The sequence below is a fragment of the Gallinula chloropus genome, assembly GCF_964237585.1.
Source record: "Gallinula chloropus genome assembly, chromosome: 16".
Lineage (NCBI taxonomy): Eukaryota > Metazoa > Chordata > Aves > Gruiformes > Rallidae > Gallinula > Gallinula chloropus.
Window position 1 is genome coordinate 9,276,499 of NC_140101.1, and position 24,752 is coordinate 9,301,250.

The 24,752-nt window shown below is 39.3% G+C and overlaps 1 protein-coding gene across 1 annotated transcript; it reads right to left on the reverse strand.

The window, feature by feature from the left end:
* Nucleotides 1–196: 196 nt before the first annotated feature.
* On the reverse strand, nt 197–23,348 carry CSE1L (chromosome segregation 1 like). Its single transcript, XM_084271769.1, has 25 exons — nt 23,298–23,348; nt 20,442–20,537; nt 19,793–19,935; nt 17,209–17,310; nt 16,689–16,834; nt 16,285–16,375; nt 15,899–16,006; nt 15,394–15,486; nt 13,958–14,125; nt 13,738–13,867; nt 12,978–13,043; nt 10,915–11,117; nt 9,555–9,639; nt 8,762–8,823; nt 7,921–8,057; nt 7,654–7,757; nt 6,999–7,096; nt 5,979–6,129; nt 5,278–5,486; nt 4,482–4,579; nt 4,203–4,288; nt 3,091–3,172; nt 2,505–2,651; nt 1,434–1,665; nt 197–729 (listed from the first exon to the last, which is right to left on the reverse strand). The coding sequence occupies exons 2-25, from the start codon at nt 20,524–20,526 to the stop codon at nt 640–642; spliced, it is 2,916 nt and encodes a 971-aa protein (XP_084127895.1). The 5' UTR covers nt 20,527–20,537; nt 23,298–23,348; the 3' UTR covers nt 197–639.
* Between the last annotated feature and the right edge of the window lie 1,404 nt (nt 23,349–24,752).

The window sequence follows — 24,752 nt, forward strand, 5'->3', positions numbered from 1 at the left end:
TGAATATTAAAAGTGAGAATAGCTTTGGATCTTCTGCCCAAAGCTTTAGATTTCTCTGTATGATCCTGCAACATACTATTAAGATTAAAAAAATCCTCACAATCCTCCTGTTTGATATTCTCTGCTAAGTTTTACACATGATCTTTTTAAAAACCAATTACATTCTTCTGAAACAGTAAGCGCACAGTGACAGGCATTTTAAACAAGTACTTCTTATTTATTCACAATTTAGATAAAGTTTAAGGAAAGACAAAAGAAATACAAAGGACAACAACAAAATGAAAAGGAATTTTAGTGACCAGAGTGAGTTTCTACAGCCAGTGCTCTCCATACATTTCCAAGTGTTATCCAAACACTGCAGGTGCAGATCTCAAATAAATCCCATAACAAACTGCTATCACTATTCCCTTCAAAATTAAACTGGGATGGATGTTAGCCACCTTTTGTCTACGAGCACACAAATGACCAAATTCTTTCAGTTTCTGCATAAAGCCACATTTATCGTTTACAAGATGGGTTCTGCAATATATTTTCAAGTAGCATTTTTCATTTTGTCGGAGCTCTGCTATAAAAAAAAGTCAGTGTCAACCTTCTGTATAACAAAACAGCTTTTGATCTTGCTTGTGGAATATATGCAACTCAGAGCAGTGTCACACTTGCAGCTTGGAGGTATCCTTGGAGATACTGCAACGCTTCTGCATTCAGACTAGTACTCAGCATTGATGGAACCTTAAAACATATGATAGAGCAGAAGTGTCAATGTGTGTATACATTAAACTACTGCTATATCCTGCTAATCACTGTGTCAACATATGGTAAAAAGTCAAACAGCATCCCAAGAGCAGCAGTTTTTCATGGTGAAAGCAGTTGCTGGAATTACAATTCCTGATGTTGAGACTTTTATTTACTACTAATCTGAATCAAATATGAAAGAACAGAAAAGAAAACCTTCTGCTATTTAAGCAGCTATGTGGCTGCAGAAACATCAGACCTCTCAGGAAATCTTTACTTACCAAAATCTTGAACAAAACAAAGACACTGCAGCTTAAAATAGTTAACTGTAAACTTAACTTGTTTAATTTAACTTGAGTTGCCTGAAATAGTTCCTAGTACATACAGCTGGAGACGGGTATTTGTTATATACCAGTAAGTCGATGACAAATTTCCATTTAAGAAATGGCATATTTAAGATTATTGCTAAATGAGGTAATGTGAATATACACATTACATGTGTATGGCTACTAGGGGAAGCAACTTTACAAAAGCTCTATTCCACTCAAGAATAAAGAAGAGCAAGCAACACCTTGTGTTCTGGTTGTAACATGATTAGTTTTGCTGATTATCAAACATTAGCAAGAGAGACCCACTATCAAAAAGCCCATTACTTCTCTGTACAACTCAGCATTAGCATGCCAGGTATAAAAGTCACCTACCCTGCCCGGGCACGCTGTGGAGAGTTTGTGAAGAGACTGTGCCAGATGGATTCGAGGGTTGTTCACCATTTGACCTACAGGATCGTGTTCTTTTTTCCCAGCAAAGGCTAGCTGAGAGAATGCAGTCTGATATCCTGGAGTATCTTCTATGTCAATGAAGTGTTCTTCATCAGGGATAGTGTCATCCTCAGGCAGTTCAAAGAGGCCAATGAGGGCCTGCAGCAAAGGAGTCCTGTATGTACAGAGGAGAGGATAAAACTGGAGTGCTTAAAATACTTTATGACTGGGTGTATTTCACAAGAACGTTCAAATTACTGGCAGCCCTTTGGGACTGGAGCCTTTGCAGGTACTTTCTTAGCTAGAAACTAAGTGCCCAATCTGAGCTGGACTGGAAGAATTGTGCATCTGTGTGTTTTACAGGCATAATTTAGGTGCTTATAGTAAAAACATGAGCAGTGATTTTTTTTTTTTTATCAGGTTAAACTGTAATGAAGCCTACTTATGAAATATAATTAATTATTTTCCAGATTAAACCTTTCCTCTAAGTACATTTAAAAGAAAATAAATAAGTTCTAGTTCAGGGATCAAGTTATTGCCATTAAATTGAGGCTACCTGACATTCCAGACTGACTTACCATCTTCCCGATAGCTTTCCCCAAAATCTGACTGTCAATTTAAGATCTTACAGTCTCTCTGTCAGGCTATAAGTATGTTCAGATCTCTTGACTAGCAGACTATTTGTAAATCAAAACTGGGCCTAACTTTTCAGAAAGAACAGAACCTAAAAGAAAGTAGTGTATTTTCTTAAATGTAGTTCTAGCAGTGCCATCTCCATCACAAAAACCTCAGCCTAGTTTGGCATCTGCTCTGAAACTACAATTTTATTTGTTGAGAAAAGGAAGTGGTATGAAAAGTCTGAACCCTTAAGGAAGTGGTATGAAAAGCCTCATAACAGCAGCAGGCCCAAAGGTATCACAACAGCATTTATTTGAAGAATATATTTTTATGGTAGCTCCCATTTTCAAAGAAATCATCTAGCCTCACCAACAGAGCCCTAAATGTTGTACATACCACAGCTTGGTGTATTCAGTGTCCATCATAGGAGGACATTCCGTTAATATTTTTGTAATGCCAACAGCACACACTTTCTTTTCAACTTGCCCAGACACTTTCTGGATCTCTGGAATAATTATTTTCTCCAAAACCATTCCAAACATCCTATTATAACATTAAAAGAAGAAGTATTAGAGAGCCTTATCAGCCTTATGGTAACAAAAGAAAACCAGAAACAATATGAAGCATTAGGAAAGAGAGAAATAAAGATTTTTTTTTTAAGATGCTGCCCCGTTGCAGTGGATGCCTAGTAGAAATTTGAGCATACAAACTTTTCACAAAGGGAAAGGAATAAAACATCAGTCTTTCCTTTTTATAACCTGTTTAGGAGATTAATACATTGAACTATCAACAAGGAACTGTGGGCAGCAAATCAGAAAAAGAAAATTTGTTAGACAAATAAAACCACCACATCAGAAGGAACATTTGGCTAGTCAAATTAGCAATAAAAGCAGTTTGTAATTTTAGCTGAAGGAGTCAACTATTTTCTACAAGATAAAAAATACAAAGCAGTCTTAAATAAAAACAAAAAAGTCATACTAACTTTGGCTGTATGCTGTCAAATATTTCCTGCAGAGCTAATGCCCCATATTTTATGCAGTACAAATTAATGAAGACTAGGAAACCTGGAACAAGAAAAAGGTCAAATTAAAACTCAACATCAAAACAATAGAACAGCTTCAGAGTGAGCAGCTAAATGCATTCTAACAAGTTTTTCAAGGGGACAAATAGCAATCTTTATAAATGTTGGGTTTTACTGAAGTGCCTTAATTTGTCACCTTGAAGCCTACAAAACCCTGCTGATCATCTCACATACTGCACCACATTAAAACATGGTAGTTAGACAACTGAGACAAGGTCCAGTCCTTTCCCCCCTTACAGCAGCTATAAAGCATTAGAAATAAACATTTGCAAATTTTTCTGATCAAGAAACTTCATGCAATGCAGTTTTTCTGATCAGTTGTGAATCCCTTTGTGTGGCCTTTGTACCAGAGCACAGATATATTTTACTTGTGGAAGACCACTACAAGCACTATCATTCTTGCTCCTATCAGGTGGCATTAACCAGATTTTATAGGATTAAGTAACAGTCATTGCATAGTTTGAGTAGCAATAGTATCATTACATTAATCAGTATGACAATCTTCCTGCTACAGCAGGAATAACCAGACTACGGTGTTTCAACAGCTTGTTACAGCTTTACTAGTTTAACATACAACCTAATCAATAACTTAAGTCATATTAAGGCAGATTGACACAAATGCACAGAATACTTAAGGGCAGTAACACACAACTGTTATGTAATAAAACAAGTGTGGTCAGTGTTACTGTGTTGCGAGAGAGCAATTTTCAACGAATACCAGTAAACTTTTGAGTATTTAGGGATCTCAGAGAGAGTAAGAGGAATACACAAGTCTTTTCCCTTATTTTACTTCCATTCCTTCAATTTTCACAAGAAGTGTCACTGTGGCAACTGCCCTATATGCCACCCTAGATTACACAAATAATCTGAAGCCAATCTCTGATGTTAAGAGTCACCAGTATCCCTTCATCTGCATAGTCACAGGACACAACAGGTTACTGATTCAGTACAGCTGCACGTACTAAGATGTCAGCATCACCAGGTTGAAGCTTTTCACATAGCAAGGAACTTACTTTTAATAAATTTTGTTGTTTTGGAATTTTGAAGTCTTTGGAATAGTAGAATGAAGATCTGTTTCCTGTACTGGTCAACTGATTCACTGGAAATGTAAAAGAACAGTGAATTCAATTCCTACTGGATCTTACTTATCTCACTTCACATAATAGTGTTCAAACCTATTTTACAGATGTGAAGTTTTTCAGCTGTTAAACAGTAACTACAAAGTGTACAAACATATCAAATAGTACAGTCTACAGAAATTAGCTCTGAATGTAATTTCAACTCATACTCACGGAGGCATGTGCTCTATAATACTGTTGAGAAGATAGAATCCTTGATGGTCATTAGCTTTAGAGGCAATCAACTTCTGGAACACACCTAACAATCCAGGCTGTAAGCAAAGCAAATATAAAACTCTATACAGCAGTTCTTCATACGTGACCTACACATGGCCTACCAGAAAGTTGGCCTTTACCATCTAAGACATATTCACCAAGGCAAAAGCTTTCACAACCTAAACTAGGATTCTGTATCCACAGTTAAGGACAAGGAAGACAGATGTCTATCAGGACCAAGTGATGTTCCCTTGAATTAACCTGAATCAAATGAACACCAAAGCCAATTTGAGCACGTATGTCTGCTTCATCAACAGCACCATCTAATCAAGTCTGACTACAGCAGAGCATTCAGCAGAAAGAACAGAAATATGCAGAATAAAGTCCCACTGATCCTCAGATCTCCCAGCATTTTGACTCTTCTCAAGACTGTTCCGAACAGAACCTCTGTGAGTTTTCCCAATACAGTGATCAACAAGAGGCAAATGAGGGGATATAGTGGAAGCTTACTTGCTTGCAAAAAAGAGTGGGAATTTCTACCTTAATTGACAAGAGCACAACCATCTCCACATCATAGAAAAGCATCCAAAAAGCCTGCATTCATAGTATTTTTTGGATTCCCACATAAGCACCATTAATTTAAAGTGTAAGCCCAAATCCAGCTTTTCTCTGAAGGAAAAAAGCTCCTCATAATTTTTAATCTTCAATCAACATTTCTAGAGGCATACACTGTCAATAAATCAATCCAACTTACAATTTTGTCAGCAGCAGCACTTGCTATCGTATTAGCTCCCCGCTCTAAATAAGCCTGCAAGAGTCGGACCAAAGGAGGAATGTTTCCAGTCCTTTCCCATAACACTGGCTGAAGTAGATGAGGGAACAATGCCATGTAGGATGATGGGATTTCATTTTTATGCATTTCTAGAAGTAGGGACATCACTTGAAACACGTATGGAATGAACTCTGGAGAAGAAACAATGACAAATTCAGCAAATACCATCACTGTCAGTTCCTAGGAACCACACACCTATTTCATTGAACCTATAATTTTATGGTATCAACACAAAGATGCCAACAAATAAAACCCTGTAGAAATGCATCAATTCCCAAATCTAATCTATTGCAAAAATTGGCAAGCATTTGGTATAACTTCTATTTCCTCTACTTGTTAATATTTCAGAACACAGGGAACAAACTACTAGAAATAAGGTGATATAATTTAGAATAATAAGCAGTATTGGTAGGTATTTAAAAATACAGTTTGTTTTGAACTAAGTTAATACAGTTGCTGTATCCTATGGAATAACCAAGATGCTTCCCAAGTGTTTATTAAGACTGCAAACACGTCGAGTTCTCACTTGAATGTCCTGGGTTACAGAAAAACTGCCATGAGGTAAATCACAGCAAGCAATTATAGTAGAGAGAGAGCACAAGCACTTACTGATTTTAATTTACCTTGCACATCATTCTGCAGTATCTCAGTGAAGACCATAAACAAAGCCTCTTCAAAGCTTCCAACTGCATCAGGATTTGCTTTGCATGTTATCCTTATCGACAAGCATATTGATTCAAACATGTAATGGTTAAAGTGAGGTTTGCTTGGATTCTAAAAGCAAGTTATAAACAGATAAATCAGCCCAAACTTGCACCCAAATCAAGTATTTAGTAAAATATATTTTTTACTTCAACTGACGTCTCAAGTAGCAACTAGAAATAAGGACACATATGACTTATTTAATAATATACTAATAAGATTAATTACACAGATAAAAGCAAATACAAAAACCATGAAAGCATAAAGAAGGGTTCATTTTTATAAATATTTTTAAGACAACAAGCCATTTTCAGAAGCTCTACAAAAGCTAGCAAGCTGTTAAAAGCAATAACAAAACAAAAACTGGAAAAAAAATTAATTTCAATCCTGTAAGTATCTTGTAAATTCTTTATTGAACACGTGGTTCTACTCTGCAGCTAATTTAAACTATTTGTACAAATGTTCTGGACAGTTGGTGAAGGTATTCTAGATCATTTCCCAATGTCAATGTTCAAGAATAACAGCCCAACCTCAACAGAAAACAAACAGAATGTTACCCACCAAAAGCAGGAGGGTAATTTAATTTAATCCCACATTTCAGGGCCTAAACTTATTATTAGCCTCAGAAGCTTCATAGACAAAGAATAAGGGATATTGTAATGGCAGCCTCTGCACAAGCAAACCTTTATACTAGAACAAACTGGTAGTACAAAGATACTTCATATGCTGTTTCCAAATTTCAGATGAGAGCAGGAGAGATTAATTTGAAAGTATGTCCCAGAGGAAAAAAGTAATTGGCTGTTTGAACTCATTTTAGTCATAAAATATCAAACAATTTCCAGTACTCTAACCAAAAATGAACAAGGTATACATAAATCTTCAGAAACACTGCTTTGAAAGGTAGAAAGTGACTATTTTGATCAGATAGCCTGTTTCTTTACCTTACTGACAGCCAGCAGTTTCTGTGTAAGCTGTGTGATGACAGAGGGGATGTATGGAATTATGGATTCCTGTAGCAGAGAAAAACTCCTCATGATGGCTGCAAATAAATTGAAAGTATTATCTTCTGGAGACAAACATACACTTCTGTCATCCATCATACGCCTAAATCCTTTATTTCTTACTATTAAATTGGATCCTGAGGAATTAGGTAGAGTAAGAAAGAGCACCTGCTGCAGAGGCAATCAATCCATAGCATGAGAAAGGATAAAACAAGGCCTCATTATCCCCATTCTACAGACAGAGCACAGAAGATTAAGCAACTTTGCAATGACCGTCATTTATCTTGGGCAAATCTCAAATCTTGGTGTACTTTTAGCCACAGCCCACTCATATCTACTGACACTGCTCAGGTAACTGCCCTGACTACAAATACAAGCATGTGAGGAATAATTTCTCACAATACCATTATGTCTGGTGCTTCTCTTTGGTACCATCAATCCAAAGATGGCTTACTATAGCTGGTAAATAACCACAGGCTGTGCGTACCTCTTTAGCATGTTTATTTTTCAAATAAAAATTCACTGGCCTGTAACTCTAAGCCTTTACCTCAAGTTAAGAAAGTTACTTTTATATTGCAGAACTTGAAGCATTTACCTTTCATGATGTATTCGTTTTCAGACGAGCCAGGAAGTGTCAGTGCTTTAAAAAGGTTTGTTAATAGCACTTCTACAAACGGTGCCAATTCTGCAGCTGTAATGCTGTCAAGGAAAACACAGGTCTTTAAGGATGACAGATATTCACAAACATCAAGTGTTTTATGATACTGTAATACTAAGAAAGAAAATATCCCCTACAGACATTTCTCATCCTTAATGACAAAACCCATGGTAGCAATACATTTTTCTCTGCTTGAGAACTTACAGGGTGGTATTATTTGTTCCCCTCATGGTAAACAGCCTTTCAAGAGCGTGGGCTGCATATGTGTGGACCACAATACTTTCTGCTTGAAGATGATTGATTAGAAGAGGAATAGATAGCAACAGTTGTTCTTTAGGTACCTACAAAAACACAGCAGTAAGTTATACTTGTTACACAAAATGCAGATAGTTCAACACTAGATCACAACCACCCTGAGCTCATCAGCTACCATCTGAAAGCTTGGCAGAGAAAGAAGGTTCCTCCAGTTGCTAAATCACACCTTGGCAACCAAGAGGTACCTATTTCTGTCACTGCCTGTATACTTCCCCCAAACATCAGTGTCACATTTGAATATAAGTACATCTATTCCTAAAGAAGATTTATTTTCCAATTTTACTGTTTTAACAAATACTGTTTTATATTTTATATAAAATATTAAATTTTAAAATATCACAAGATTAATCATAAGAGATTAATAAAGGTAATCTCAAATGTAGAAATAATGCTCAACATATTTTCTTATTGCATCACACAAATTAGAGAAGGTAAAGGACAAAGTTGCTATACTCTTGAACAATCACAACAACAATACGAGCAATCAAGTGCTTCACTTGATAAAGTCTGAGCGTGTCACAGAACTATGCATATGGATAGCATATAGACTTCATGTTAATTGCATATTTATAGCAATATCATCTACTTTCAAAACTAAAAATTCATCATGAAGTGTTATATATGACTATCAAACACCTGTTGAGTTAACATATGGCCAAGTAAGATAAATTAGGCTTGGCAAGTATAAAATAACAAACTGCAATGTTTTTACCATAAGAGAAGAACTTACTTGGTTTCTAAAAATCATGATATATTTGATACCATCTGCTTTTAGCACAGGGAATTCATTCACTGCAATAGAAAAATATGTAAATTGTGCTGATACTTTTTACATAAATGTATTTACTGAACATATACTATATATAGAGGTGACATTAAGTCACGATTTCTCTCCTCCAAAATAATACATAGTGTTTTTCTATGTTGCTTAGTTTCTGCATTTCTGCACTGGAACTGTTGGACTGAGTACCAGTTTTAGCTACAAATCCCACCCCAGCACCATTAAGTGTACAGTCCAACTCTTTCACGTGAAATTTCCTCTTCAGGCTCTGATTGCATATTCCATGCCAACCCACTGTGTTCCAAAGAGAGGATAATTGCTGAAGCATGATATAAATTGTGCTTTAAATCTAGACATCCGTAATCTCATCAATATGGGCTGATAAAGCCTACAACCTAGTCTTTGGTATCTTAACTTCTCACGGTTTTCTATAGCATAGAAATTTGCAATAAGGTCTCAAATGTAGAAATAAATTACTTTGATTCAACAAGTTTAAACATGCAGCTGATAGCAACCATGTGTGTACATGCTCTGATCTTGCAGATCACATGTGGTAATCTACCTTTGTTTAAAAGCTCATTGACTGCTGGCCAAACAAACGTGAATTATTTCCTGTGTGCCAGCCATTAACAGTCTTCTGCCTCAGAAACTATGCTGATACACAAGTGCTTGAACCTTAAACAATGGTCACTGTCAAGGCTGTAGATATAGCACAAGAAATGCTGGATCAAGATTAACTTACCACTAGCAGACTTTAAGTCAGGTTGAATGTGATTCACAAAGAATTCTGTCAGATTAACAAGTTCATTAGCTTGCGTTATTCCGTGCTAGAAAGACAAAACCCAAACCAACTCTGGTGTTATATACTGACATTCAGCAAGTTTTCTTACTAATTTTATGTGCTTTTAATAAAAGGAATCTAAAGCATGCATGCACACGATGGAATTGTTCAAACTCCATCTTTAGCAGGGAGAGTCTAGCTCTCACCGGTAGCACTACTGAGGTTCCAAGTTACAGTTAAGACTTGAGAAGTAATAGCATGTAACACAGTAATAATCATCCACAACTTTAGATAGAAAATATCTGCCTCTTACTAACTTTATACCTTTTATTTTTTTGTGATAAGCCTTTTTAAAAGGAAAAGTTTGGGACTCCAACTACCATTCTGAACTAGAGCAGCAAAATAATGATTGCTTAGATTTCGCTTATTAAAAAAACACAACTACTTTTTAAAGCAAGTGTCCTAAGTGATGTTATCCTGTATTTGCCAACAAACAGCATAGAAAAAGACAGATGTACAACTCTGAAGTCTTCTAATTGCTCAAGACTCTGGATCACATCCCACACCACCACTATTAGCAACTGCTGTGTACAACTAGTTTTGGAGAAAGACTGAGAGTCTTCAGCAATATTGCACAGAGATGCTGTACAACACATTTTACTATGTTTGCTTCAAATCTATCTTGTAAATCCACTGAGATTTGAACTGTAATAATATTTATTAGTAATTAAAGTATCTTCTGTAGGATATTTGATACAATGCTACTGTTTCCAAACAGGGTTTCGCTCAGATACAGCTTTTCAGTGCATCCTATTAGTTGCTTTCTCCCAAACAAGTAGTGAGATCCAATTCCAGCCATTGTTATCATTTCCAAATCCTAAACACTCAAATAACAGGAAACATTGGGAAATACAATGCCAGGAACCTGACAGTCACTTAAGAGTCTTTCTAGTTTGCTTAACACTTTGGATCATCTTCTGTAAAGCTAAATTTGGACTTCCATAGGTACCAAGCCAGTCTGTAAGCATTTAAAAGCTTGAGGCATCTACAACTGAGGTAATCTTGTTTCCTCCCATGTTTCCTTCCATCACACACGCTAGTCTGACCTGTGCAATGGTCACAAGTGGGGGTGGACTCTTCCCAACTGGACAATCGGATACCCCCAAATTACCAACTGTGATAGGATTGTATAATGGGCAACTTTGAATCTCACCAACACTAAACTACTACAAATACACTTACTCCCATTCTGAAGAAGCATAAAATGCACATTATAATATTTGAATACATATGGATTAAAATGAATAGAATGTGAAAGTACCTTCTGTGTTTGAGCTTTGGATGCCAGAGATGTAACAAGGTAAATAGCTGCATCTTTGTGCTTCCAGTTAACAGATGGATTCTTCGCATATTCTTGCAGCATGGAATTAACATATCCAGAAAAAATCCCTGTCACAGGTCCTTCAAAAAATTTGCACAAGCCTCTGACTAGGTCACAAGCTGCTCTGCGCCTGGTGTCGATGTCTGCATAAGAACCAAAGATGCTTTGGATATGAGAAAGTAGACAGCTTTTCATGTTAATAAACAGAATAACAGTATTTTAATAATATACAGCTTCTCAAGTTACAGCCACACTGTATTTTAATTTTTGCAATCCTCCACACTGATGCTTAAGAACACTTCTATGTCTTTTACTTACTGCCACAATAGGGACTATCTGTACAACAAGGACAGGAATGGACCCCTACCAACACCGCATGCCTTCTTACAACTCTTGTTGCCCTCTGAAGTGGTTCCAGTAAGCATGCAGGGGGAGGCTTCTTACTCTGTTGACAATTACACACCCAAATCTGGTTGGGATGGAGTTAATTTTCTTCATAGCAGCCCATATGGTGCTGTGTTTTGTACTGGTGACTAAAACTGTTGATAACACCCAGTGTTTTGGCTGCTGCTGAAGACTGCTTGCATAGTTTCAAGACTTTCTCTTTTTGCTTCCCAGCAAGTAGGGTGGGGGTGGGTAAGAAGCTGTGAGGGGAGACAACCTGGACAGCTTTGATCCAAACTGATCAAAGGGATATTCCATGCAATATAACATCCTGCTTGGCAAGAAAAAAAAACAAGAGGAGAGGGGTTTTGGTGAAGTAGCCACTGCTCAGAAACAGGCTGGGCACCAGTCTACTCGTGGGAGGTGGCAAGTCATTGACCTCCCTCCTGTCCTCCCCTTCTCTTTCCTTCCTCTTCCTTTCTCTTAAACTGCCTTTATCTACCAGTCTTCTCACTTCTACTCTTCTTATTCTCTCCCTTATTCCACCACAGCAGGATGGGGAGCAAGCTGCTCTGTAGTGCTTAGCTGCTGGCCCACCAGACTGAATTTTTGTCAAAACAAAATGAAAAAAACTGCAAAAATTCCTTGTTTCAAAAAAGGGGAAATGAAGCAGTCAGACAGCCATTAATACAATATACTAACAGAAGCAACAGAAGGAAAACAAAGCAAGTCAATTTAAATGCAATAAACTAAACTTCTCAAGCAATCTCTGAAGAACACCACTACTTCTTGCCTCAATTCTTACAGAAATAAAAAGTACCTAACAAGTAAAAGCTTCACAGATACCTAAAATGTAGCCTCATCCTAGATAAGAATGACAAAACATTTGCTTGAAAAAAGTTCAAAAATATTTTCATTCAATTTCTGTCCTCCACTGTAAGCTACAGCAAATCTATTTCCAAGTGTCATTAATCTAAAAGTGGCAGCCATAAACAATTAGTGGCACAGAACAGTATACCCAGACCTGTCATACAGATTGAGATATGGTTCAGTTGTTCTCTGAACTTGCTGAAGACCAGCGAGCTACCATCAGAAAATCAAGTGGCTCTGTCAGCACAGCGCTGGTTTTCAGGACTGTTACTGTATTGGTTTGAACACGGTGCCAGCATACAAGGGCTGGCTGCTGTCCAGCTGGCTTCATCACAGATTTGTATGCAACACCAGTCAGAATTTCAGTTTCAACATGACAGACTGCTAAATACAGGCACAGTCTCTCCATGTTATTTAAGACTCTACACAGAGGAACTAAGTACACAACCGTGGCCATTATTCAGCATTGACTTACAAGCTACAGTTGCTGGAATGAGAATGTGCGCAGTGCAGGAGACATACCAATCTAATTAAGGAACAGACCCTATAAAAACACTGTTCAAAACAAGAAGACACTGTGATGGGCACATTGTGCCAGTAAACTTGATCAAAAACTGGATAAAATCTCTTGGGCAGGGGGCGGGGAGACACCTTCCCAATTTAAAAGTTATACAAGCTCTGTAAATTGCTTCAGCTCTTTAGAGCTATATTTAAAGACCAAGTATTCTTAGTATAAATCTGTGGATTACCAGATCCTTCCAAATCCCTTCTTATATATTCTTCAGAATTATCTTCAAATGCTTCTTCATCAGCCGCTGCAAATACAAAATACACAGAAGTTGAAATACTGCAGTCTCTGATTTTTATGATTAAAAGGTGTATTATCAACTTGCTATTCCCCCCTCCAAGTACTTTTCTGCAACATTAACAGACATTAATCAGAACTATCCAGCCAGACTAGCTTGTTTAGATTGCCAGTGCCCCACAAATTAGTTTTTCATACTCATGAGTTGATGTATTCCTGATTGAAAAAAATACAAGAAAGAAAAAAGATAGGACATGTTCAATACTAAGTGTATTTAAAGAGGCTTCCAGAGTCATAGACTTAAGACAGAGAAGCTTCTTATCGCTGCAATATATCTTCCCTGCATTTTAGATACCAGGATCAATACGAGCCCATCAAAACTTGGAGAAATGGCCATTACAATTTAGTAGGCCTCCTATCCATGCCTATTGAATTACTTCTTGAATGACTCTGCTGCTTACTTTAATCCTGAAAAGTTATTGGTGGCACATGGCCAGACTTTCTCTGCTTTTCAATACGAGATCCCAGTAAGACAGGAAAATTATTAGATGTATTCTTACAAATCTACAATTCAAAGCAATCTACTGTAGAAACTCGGTATACAACAGGTAATCCTCAATATTTAGTCCTGCACAGCCACATACCATGCTAGATACAGTGAGATTTTATTGTGTCTTTGAAAACTGAAGTCTCAGAAAAGTTACCTCTGAATTCCATATTGGGAACAATAACTTTTTCACAGATGCTTGTCAATGTATTCTGGTCTTCAAACAGATGCTTGTAATGTGGTCTCTCACAAACTGAGGCCAGAAACTGGATTGCGTTACTAACCAGCTTGAACAACACAAACAGAACACAGATCTTTAGCAGGACTGACCAATTTATAAATCACCACTAAACTTGACAAGGTTAATAACAACTCACCAAGTCATACTTCACTTCCTGGCCTGTTGTGACTAAGAGATTCCAGATTGCTGTTACAAACCGTGGCAGGTAGGGCTGGAATTCTTCATCATATTTTTGAGCATATAAAGCAGCATTATCACAAATTTGTGATTTCAAGAGCTCCAGTAATCCAGCTTCCTCTTCATCCTCACATAAAATAAAATCAAGAATTTAAAGATCTAAACTTCATCACCTCTTGAAAGCATCAACATATCTGAAGGAACTATTTACACTGTTATTTTACCATGTGCTAAATTGGTGACAGAAATACCTCTCATGTCCCTGCAATTACTGTATTTTGCTGATTTGTACTCGAACTAAGTTGCTAGTTATAAATCATACCTACACTTCACATGAAAGCACTCTGCACTTCAAATGATTTAGACCTCAAAGTCTGACATGAAATTAATTTATCAATGTAACAGGAAAAAGACAACACAAGTTATTGAGAAAATCTGCTTAGAAGACATTGTATCTTGCTACTTTAAAGTGGAATAGCTGTAAAAGTAGTTTACTCCCTCTCCCCATACAGACACAGATACTTGTGGAACCAAAAAGTGAATTTGGAAACTGAGCTGGAATTAAAAAAAGCCCACAACCACCAAACACCACCCAGTACTGCCCTCCTCCCTCCAGTCCCCACCTTACAGTTTCAATGCGTATCACTTCCTGACTCAGTTCAGCACACAGCTGCATGAATGTCTGTGCTGGGAAACAGCCCACAGATACAAGAGAAAGGAACAAAGCTTCTTTTAGCAGCAGCGTTGGCCACATCAACCCTGAAACTATAGCAGAACTAATACACCTCCCTACGTATCATAACTATAGAGTTGCTTTGGCTCCACCACGTGGCAAACAACTGTGCTGTATCGGGAACACAGCAGCAGGTTAAATGCAGAAAGCATGCACAAAATTAATGTGAGCTTTGATGACTTGGTAGCATCTTTCAAATATGAAACTACTAATTTTATCATTAGACAAAACCAGAAAATGCTAAACTGAAGCACTTCAGGACGCCTTGGAAGCACTTTGGAATCCTACCAAATTCAAATCTTCCAAAGTTCAAGTCTTCCAAGTTCTTTAAGATACCCTGTTTTGCTAAACTGTAATGAATGCATGAACCAGCTGAAAGGTGCTGAAAACTTTTAAGCACTGTGACTCTCTAATGATCCAGTTACTTCAGCAGGTGTCCTCAAAAAATTTCATCGTTGATGATTATCTGTAATTTGATTTCTGAGATACAGCTTCAAGAACTGGACCTCAAATTTGTTAGACAACTGGGCAACTTGTAGCCATTCTATTCCCTTCTATACCCAGGGAAACAAGAAAACTTTGCATCGTTCAGAGTTAGATATAAGTTTTCACTGAACCCTCTCCAGTACAGAGAGAAACCAGGAGGTTTATACAATACTTACATCAGTCTGCAAAAGTTTGTTATCCAAAGTTAGAAGAGTGTGAAAATTTGTCATCCACGTTTCCATGTTATCTTCAAAAAACTCAGGAAGATCCTGTGAAGGAAAAGCTTAAGTTAGATTGGGTATGAGGAAAAAATTCTCCACCAAAAGGGTTGTCAATCATTCGAACAGGCTGCCCAAGGAAGTGGTTGAGTCACCATCCCTGGAAGCATTTAAAAGATGTGGCCTTTAGGGTCATGGTTTAGTGGTGGACTTGGCAGCACTAGGGTTATGGTTGGACTCGATGATCCTAAAGGTCTTTTCCAACATAAACGGTTCTGTGATTCTTATCACTTAAATATACCCATACACCTCCTTGATATGACAAGAGCTTAGACTCTCTTGAACTTTTGCTTAGATAGGGCCAGGCATGGCCTTGAAGGCTGCCTCAAGTGGATCCTCTAAATAACAGTATAACAGCTTTGTAAGATCACAGCAAAACTATTAGAAGAACAAGGAGATTCACCTGAAAATTTAAACTGTAGAACAGCTTCGCAATCAGAATGAGAGACGAGAAGAGAACCTTCAAAGCACTAGCATCATTTGCATGTGTGCTGCAAAGTTCAATAGTTGCCTAAAAAAGAAGACATAAAATTCAGTCACGTAACATGCACACACAAAACACACTGACAAGAGACATAGAAAAGTGTCATGGATCTTTTTTTTTATTTAAGCAGAAAATACAGCTCTATTTGATCTCCTCCTCAATCCTGTCAGGTGTCCCTTCTTTACTTTAGTCTGAACCTCATTAAGAGTTCCAACTAACTAATCTTAAGTTTTCATTGTGCAGGCATTCACAACAAGCATTTCAGAATGCTAATCTTGTTTTAGAAATAATTCAGAAAGAAATACCTTAAAGAGATTTGTCAAGGGCAAAGCAAAAGCATCAAGGACAAGTTTGATCTCTGTCCATAATTCATTGGACTTAAATTCATGGCGGTACCTGAGGAGTGAAAGAGAAAGACAAGAAAAATACAATACAGTCTTCACATTTATTACCAAATCAATGTGGATATAATTATTTTTTTGCTGAACCTTAAATCAAATACCGTAAAGTAAATAAGAACTAAACAAACATAACTCAGTGCCACACTAGGTGTACAGTTTGACAACCACTTAAATTCTTATTAAAATGTTAGTAAGCATCGAATCCCCAAAGGTAGACTTGGTAAATCTACAAAATCAAGTCTAACAGTGGGAATTTAGAGTCAAACAGAAATTTACAAGCCATATACTAACTCCCTTATTTCCAGTACCTTTTAAACAGAGAGTGAGCAGTTCGAAGGACCCCATTAATGACATGGAAATCTCCACTTTGAAAGCGATTCACCATTTCTGTCAGTAAGTCTGGCCATTTCTGAGGAAAGTCTTCCCGACCAATAATACTAATAGCATCACTCAACTGGAAGGGAAACATAACCATTATGTGATATAATAGCAGGCTATTTGCAACTCACTACAAAAAACCCCACTGCAGTCATGCCAGATGTTGCAAATACCTAAGAAAAATTCTTATTATTCTTGTCAGATCAAAAAATAATTGGATTAAATAACTGTTAGTTTTAACCACAAATATGTATGTACACACAGTCTCACTTTCTGCAGTTACAGTAATTGCCTTAAAGTAGGCAGAAGTGGCTGTGACAATATACTCCAAGTTAATTGCATTGGAATGACCTCATTGTAAGGTAACAGAACTCTCCCAATAACCAGAACCTCAACATGCACTTAAAATATTCCAAAAGTCTCACAGACGTAAGAAATATGACAAGTTACCTGCTTCTGAATTTGTTCTGGGCTGCTAAGCATCAAGGGCACTATGTTGGCTTTAATGGCTATCCTGTCTGATTCACATATTTTGTTCAGTTCATCCTCAACCTAGAATTAAAACAGTAATTAGTGGGCATATTGTAGGCTACAAGTGAGTATCAGTATTTCAGAAACCAATTGTACTGATTTAGGTAACTATTGCATAAGAGTCTAATAAGATGATCTGTTAAAGAAAGATATTGCCTACAAGGAATCTATAATACCTGAAAAAAGCTGAAAGAAATCACGTCCTTCTGTAAAACTTTGACCTAGTTTTTCTCCTTGTCTAATAGTGACTTTTCAAATCAGTCATAATATGGGGGGGTTGGTATGCCAGTAACAGATGTAGATTCAACCAATAATCTCCTCTTCCACCACACCTCTGTCCCCACTGCTGCCAACCTCAAAGATTTATTTTGTGCAAGCTGCCTCAAGCCACACTTTCTATAAACTGTACACTAAGATGGGTGCAGGTTACACCACCAAACCTGTAAAAATGAGTTATTTAATCAGTTCAAAGGATCAATCAGCTCAAAGTCCAGTCAGTCAACAGTGCCAGGGAGTAGTAAATCACAAAATTTCTACTAAAGAAATAAAATCAGGAGGGGTGTCACCAACTGGTGACAGCAGTGACAGTCTCATCATCAGTGATGCATCATTCAGAAAACTGGAAATCAGCCAGCAATTAAAAGAGGTGAGCACCCCCAGAGAGTAATTTAATGATCTGAAGATGCTTCAACAGATAGCAGTACTACCCTCCTCCTTACCACCCTTTTACCAGCTTCCCGTAAACTTTAAGTTTAGCAATTTCAAGAGCTGTTTAGCTATAAAAAAAGCAGTTAGAAAAATAAGACACAAAGAACTTGCTCTTCTGCAATGAATCAGAAGAATGGACAGAATCCTTATGTACACATTAAACACCACACAAAGGGATGAGCTTTAAAACCTGAGCTTTACAAGTTGTGTGACATGAAAAGCAGCAATAACTGTACCAAGCAGGGAGGCAGGACTCACTGCGGTGCATTTAGACAGGTGAGGACAGAGGGGTAGAGAGATCAGCAACAGCAAATCCTACTATACAGTTATTTATGAGATGTTTTTTCAAATAAATGAGATCTATTTACAAGACCTGAGAGGCAGCAGAGAGATGAGTATTCTTTACTTACATACTTCAAAAACAAGTTAAAAAGAGCAAACTCTTCCCTCTCTCCAGAAATGCCCCATGCATCTGGCTCTGCAGGCTTTATCAAATCAAAGTCCTTGAATAGGCAAAGCCCTTTTAGTTCCATAGTGCTTTGTACCAGTCAGGTCCAAGGCTGCTAAATTAAACCATGGGCTGTAGGTAAGCTAGCCTTAGGGCTGTACTTCACATTCATACAGATTCTCTTGAAATGAAAGCCTCAGTTTTGGACAAAACAACATGCTTGAAGCCACACAGCAATTGTAACACTCCTCTGGATGCACTTACTGCATAGCATCTCCACCTACTCCATAACAAAATCTCATCCACAATTACATCAGCAATCCACAAAAAGGAAGCCACTTATATATCCTTCCATAAGAGAATGCTATTTCTACTTATAAGATGCTACAGATAAAGATGCAATTTGGGAGAAATGACTGAGAATTTAGTATTACAGAAACAAAGTTCTAGAACCTTCATGTCAGACTGAATGTGCTGATCTTATCAAACACAGCCAGAGAAGCTATGGCCTCCTAGTGTTAGTGCCAGGGGAAGGGAGAAATCACATGCAAATCTGCAAATATGTACTAGCTAAGATGTAATGATAAAATACTTATGAGGTTCCCTGTTGTAAAGCAACATTACACAGTTGATATTTTTCAGATATAAACAGTACTTTCACTGAGATAAAGTATAAATGCCACCAATTAAAACCTCTTGTTGCTGAAAGAGTTGAGCTCTCAAACATAAAGTACTTTCTACCATATATTTCTACCATATATTAAATTTCACAAATGCTGAAAGCTCTGAATCAAAAATGATTCAGACCTCTTCAAAACAATGATAAAATGGGATTAAATGACAATACTTGTAAGTGTTGAACTGGCAAGGCCACCAAAGCAAACTGTCTCACCCTATTTTTTTGCCCCAGATGCACTTCCATGAAGTGAAGCTAGTATCACCACTTTCAGCTGCAGCGCTGGCGTGACATGTTTGTCACACTCTGACAACAGAAGCAGGCCAAACTGGCCAGCTTGTGTATAGACACATCACAATCATTTTGGTTTAAGTAATATTACTATTAGTTATATGAGCTTTAAAATATCGTGCTTCTGAAAAATATGCATATAGTAAATTATTCATTCATAATTTTATCACTCAGCTCTAGCTCTTTTCAATAGACTGGACACAACTGTGCAGGTTTTAGCCCCTCATCAGTGAGCTGCACCTTGTGCTTGTTTTCTGAATGATCTACTTTCCCTCACAGAGCACAGACATACACACTTTCTTCAAGGCTACTGTAGAATATCTTATTGTACCTTAAAAAGATTATTAAATCTCAGCCAAACTACTCACTGGGATACCTACAATTCTCCAGTTCCTTTTAATATAATTCTTGAATGTTACAGATGCACAAACTTTGATGACATTTTCCTGTGATTTCTCCAGCAGCGTTAAGAGTAACAACGGGTAATTCTGGTTTCCTTCCACTGACTCAAGAAACTTCTCAGCTGTAAGAGAACACACCGAGGTTAGCAAAAGCTGAACTGATTTTTCTGATGGGAGGCCTAGGATTCCTCGAGCGTCTACTCAAAATAATCAACCCATGAATACTTCCCCAGGGTTCCACAAGAACAGAACCACAGAGCAAGTCTGACAAAAGGTACTGTGGCGTCTTTATTACTAAGCACTTTGATACTTCTGCTATTTAGAAAAGCTCACAATTCAAAGCAGGATGTGGAAATATTGCCTCCTCACTGTCTCACATAACCTGATAGAAATAAATTCTGGTTTATTGTGAACAGCAGCACTGTTGTGAGTGACAACAGCACACACACACAAAAACAGAAACACAGGAAAATAAAATTACAAAACACAAATTAATATTTATATACATTCCTTACTAGGGGGTTTGTTTGTTTGTTTTAAAAGGATACTGAGAACTTCTGCTACGAGGTTACCCCATAAACATCCCCTGAAGTTTTCCAAAAAGAAACTAAACTTTTCGGACACTTACCAGGACGCCTGATAGCAGGATCTGGATCTAGTGTTTTCTTTAGATACTCAGTTAAGGTTTGTAAATTGGCATCACTCAGCTCCATTTTGGCAGAACCTAAAACCCACAAGTAGTTTTGTTAGAAATACAGATCAGAAAGGGTATCCTATTCCTATAAGCCACACATATGTGAAGCTACGTTCCAAAGAAGACACACAGCTCTTTTGACTATACCTCATGAAACATGATCCCATCCCAACAGCTAGTGTGCACCAAACACAACCCAGAAACACATTCTGTTTCTTCAGCTACACATAACTGTTACTATCTGGTTTAATGAAACCAGCCTCCTAGAACAGGATCACACATTCAGCAAACCATGAACCACGTACAGCCAAGAAAGGATCTCTTGCTCTTTCAGGACAAACAGGAGTTTGATTTTGCTTCTGAGAACTACCATCAGCCTCAGAAACCTGTTTCTGGTTCAAAAAGCTGAATAGACCTGCCCTACTGAATTGTTCTGTTTACAATTATAAGTGTATTGGAGAGTCAAGACTTGTTTGAAATTAAGTAGTCATTATCAAAGAAAACTCTCAACAGAAAATTAATTTCTTACAAAGAGACAAAAGACCGTAAAAAGCCAGAGGGTTTGTCCATCCTGTAAAGTGAACTTAGATTAGGGTGGGAATTGATTTGAACTGCAATACTTATTACAGAGTAACTCTGCGCAGTAAGTCTGAATTACTTGTCTCTAGTAACCCTCCCACACACATTCCCATACTTCCCACAGTGATATATTAAGTTCACAACTTTAATTGCAATAATTAAAACTACAGTAACACTAAAACAGTAGCAAGACATGCTTCAATGGACATGTTGTTCAGGATATCAATTCTGCCCATGTTTCTTACCACCAGCAGCACAGTTCACTCTCTACAATGAGGAAGCAAAGGTTTCAATACTTCTCTGGAGTTTCTAGTTAGTAAGATACAACTGAAATGTGTCTGTCCCACTTTGGATTCGTTCTATTTTGATTATCAGTGCAGTAAGTATAATTTCTATTTAAACACACTTGCAAGAGCAGCAAGTTTTTATGACATAATTTCTACTTTATGCAATCTATAGCATGAAAATAAAGAGCAGCAATATCCTCTTGAATTAAATGGCTATTAGTGAGTAGTTGAGATCCCAACACGTTTTGCAAAATGTAAAAATCCACCTAAAGTCCTGCCTCTCATGTGTCACCTGCCTCTCTCTGGGGGGTTTACTCTCTGTAGTCTCGCTTGCTAATTCACATCAGTCAACGAAATCCCAATAAAGTACAGCCTAAGTAAACAACACTAATAATAGCTGGCTCATCTGTTCCACAAAATGGACCATGCATCACTACTGTGATGTTGTAACTAATACTTAGTCTTTCACATTAACAAAAAATATAAATTATCTGCTCCAGGGAAGCTTGTAAGGCCAAGGTGCAAAGCCATGCAGAAATCATTTATGAAGGCTAAACTTGACTCAAACGGGAAACCAAACTGACAGAGGGGACAGTCAGTCCTGAATGGCCTTTTACAAATACCTCCTGTACACATGTAATACAGGGACCATGTAAAATTACCCACATTGAGCTGAGTGTTTACTTTGAAGGCCAAACATGATGACCTGAAATTCAATCCTTCATACAAAAGGAGAAATATTTTCACCTGACACCTACTTCGTATCTCTCTCTTCTCCTCTGACTGTTCCTTTCTTCCCCCAGGACAAAAAGCTGGCGGTACTTGCTAGAGGGATACACCTGTGCTTATTACTGCATTGTGACATGTGTCTCTCACAGAAAAGGAGAATGTTTTCAAACCACTTCTCCAGAAGAAAACCCATAAATTGTGCTTAAAAGTCAAATTCATGACAGATTTAAGGGAAAGAAGGCAGAGGGTAGCAGCAGCATTCCTCCAAGAGCCTCAGAGCGCTCAGTTCCGGCTCTGTTCACTCACCACAACACTTCCCAAACACCATCGACATGCCTATGGATGTTTTTGGTCCAGATTTTATGGGAAAGATTATATTTACACTAAACCACTACGGAGGAGCTTTACGTTCGCTTTCCACTTGACCAAACCGCTGGGGTGAGGAGACAAGCACCACCCGGCCACGGGAGCGGCCCCGAGGCCCCATCACAGCCCCGACAGCTCACGCACGGCGCTGCCCTCCAGGCCGGGCAGCGGAGCCCTCCAGGCCCTGCCACCGGCGGGCCCGCCCCATTCTTACTACCACGAGGACGGCTCAGCCCCCTCCCACCGCCTCTGCCCGGCACACCCCGGCGCCTCCCCGGTCCCATCTCCACCGCCTGCCCGGGACGAAGCCGCCAAGCCGTTTATCCGCCCGTCGCCGCCAGATTGCGCCTCCCCCGCAGCGGCGGCTCCCGCTGCCTCATGCGGCGGCGGCCGGACTTCCCTGCGGCTCCCGCTAGGCGGGCCCAGGGGCAGGGAGGCCGACTGGCCGGCCTGCCTACCCCCGCTGGGCCGGGTCGGGGCGCGCCGGGGGCAGCGCGGGCTTGTGGTCGCGCCACGGAGCCCCAAACAGCACCGACCACCCTCAGCCAAACTCGCTCCCCTCCCCCTCCCCGCCACAGCCAGACTGGCGGCTGCAAAAGCCAATGAGAGGAGCACATCGCTGAGCCCTAGAGGCCGCGAGCCAATCGCGAGCTGCGGGAGGCGGGCCGAGACGCCCCAGCATGGAGAGCTGCGCTTCTCGCTGCGCCGCGGGCCCAGCGCCCGATCCCGCGGCGAAGCGGAGTGGCGGCCGGCTGAGGGCCGTGCAGGCTGCCGGGCCGTAGAGCCGCCCCCACCGCCAGCATCGCCGGGTGGCGCGGCCTAGCCTCACCTGGCGACTCCCCCCGACGGTGGCGGCGGCAGCTCCCAAAGCTCCGGCTGCGCTTCACATTCAAAAAGCGGCAAGAGGGCGCGGCGGCGGCACCGTGACCGCATCACGTAGGGCGGTGACACTGTTTAGCCACCCGACCAATCGGCGCCCTCCTCTTTTCCGACGCGCTCCGCCCTCAACCAATCCTTTTCGCGCTCCCTACGAGGAAGCCGCCTAATGGCCAGGCTCTTCCCACAAGGCCCTGGGGCACCTCTCGGAGGCCGCGCCAGCCGCCAGATCCCCGCCCGGCCTGAGAGGCTCTGGGGCCCGGCGGGGAGGGCGGGCGGGAGCCGGGGCCCAGCGGGAGTGGACGAAACTGTGGCCAGGCGTGGGCTGCAGGAGGGGGACACGGCCCCCGAGGACGAGCCAGCGGAGGGGAGGGGGAGCAGAACGAAATGAAACCCTGGTGGGGGGTCTGCGCTGCCGCTGAGGAGAGCGGGGGTTCTGCCCTACACAAGAGAAAACGCGATCAACACTTCTTAAAACTTTATTGATTTACCCACTCGATTAAAGCATGGAATATTATAACAGTATCATACATAGTATTTGCATGTAGAAAACTTTACATAGGTTTTTTTTTCTGTATTATATAATTTTGGTATTCTCTCAAAAATGTATACATCCATCGGGCAAGGAATGCTCTTTAAATTATTGATATTAAATGCACTTAATATGCAGATCTTCAAAAAAACTTAGGCATTTTAAATACGTGAAAACATACATTTTACACAGAAATAACATTAAAGGTGCTGAACAATTTACATATTCCAGGGAACTGCGTTTTTGACAGAAAAGGCTTAGTTCTACTTTAGAGTATAAGTTATTAATCTTACTCATTCTTAATAGTAGGACCGAGCTCAAACTTGGGGGGTGTTTGTTTATATTGTTCCATTTACAATTCAGAAACTGAAATATGAGACAGGGATAACAAACTGCTCTAAAAAGAGTATTTTCTTGTACTGTAAGACAATAGAATCAACATGAAAGGGAGTTTTCAGGGTTTTCCTCATTAGCGTCCTCCCCCTGCCTACTTATATCCTAGAGAGGTCCAAAATAAATACCATGCAGTCTCTGTATTTATACCCTTTTATGTAAATCATTTATAATTTAATTTGTTGCATAACACTAAGAGTCTAAGAAGTTACTTTTTATTACTCCATGTATTGCACAGGTGCCTCGATCTCCACCAGGACATGCTGACAGACCTTGTTCTCAGGGATGGCTCCACTAAAGCCAATAAAACCCCTAAAAACAGGCAAGAGAAAGACTGTGGTAGCAGAGGCAGGCCAAGATCGGAACCAGCAGTGACTACTGCACGAGTTCTGGCTCAGTATTTTTACCTTCATTAAGATGCCAATGGGCTACAATCTCTGACCAAGGGAAACCAAACAGCTGATGTGAATACAAGTGTTTCAG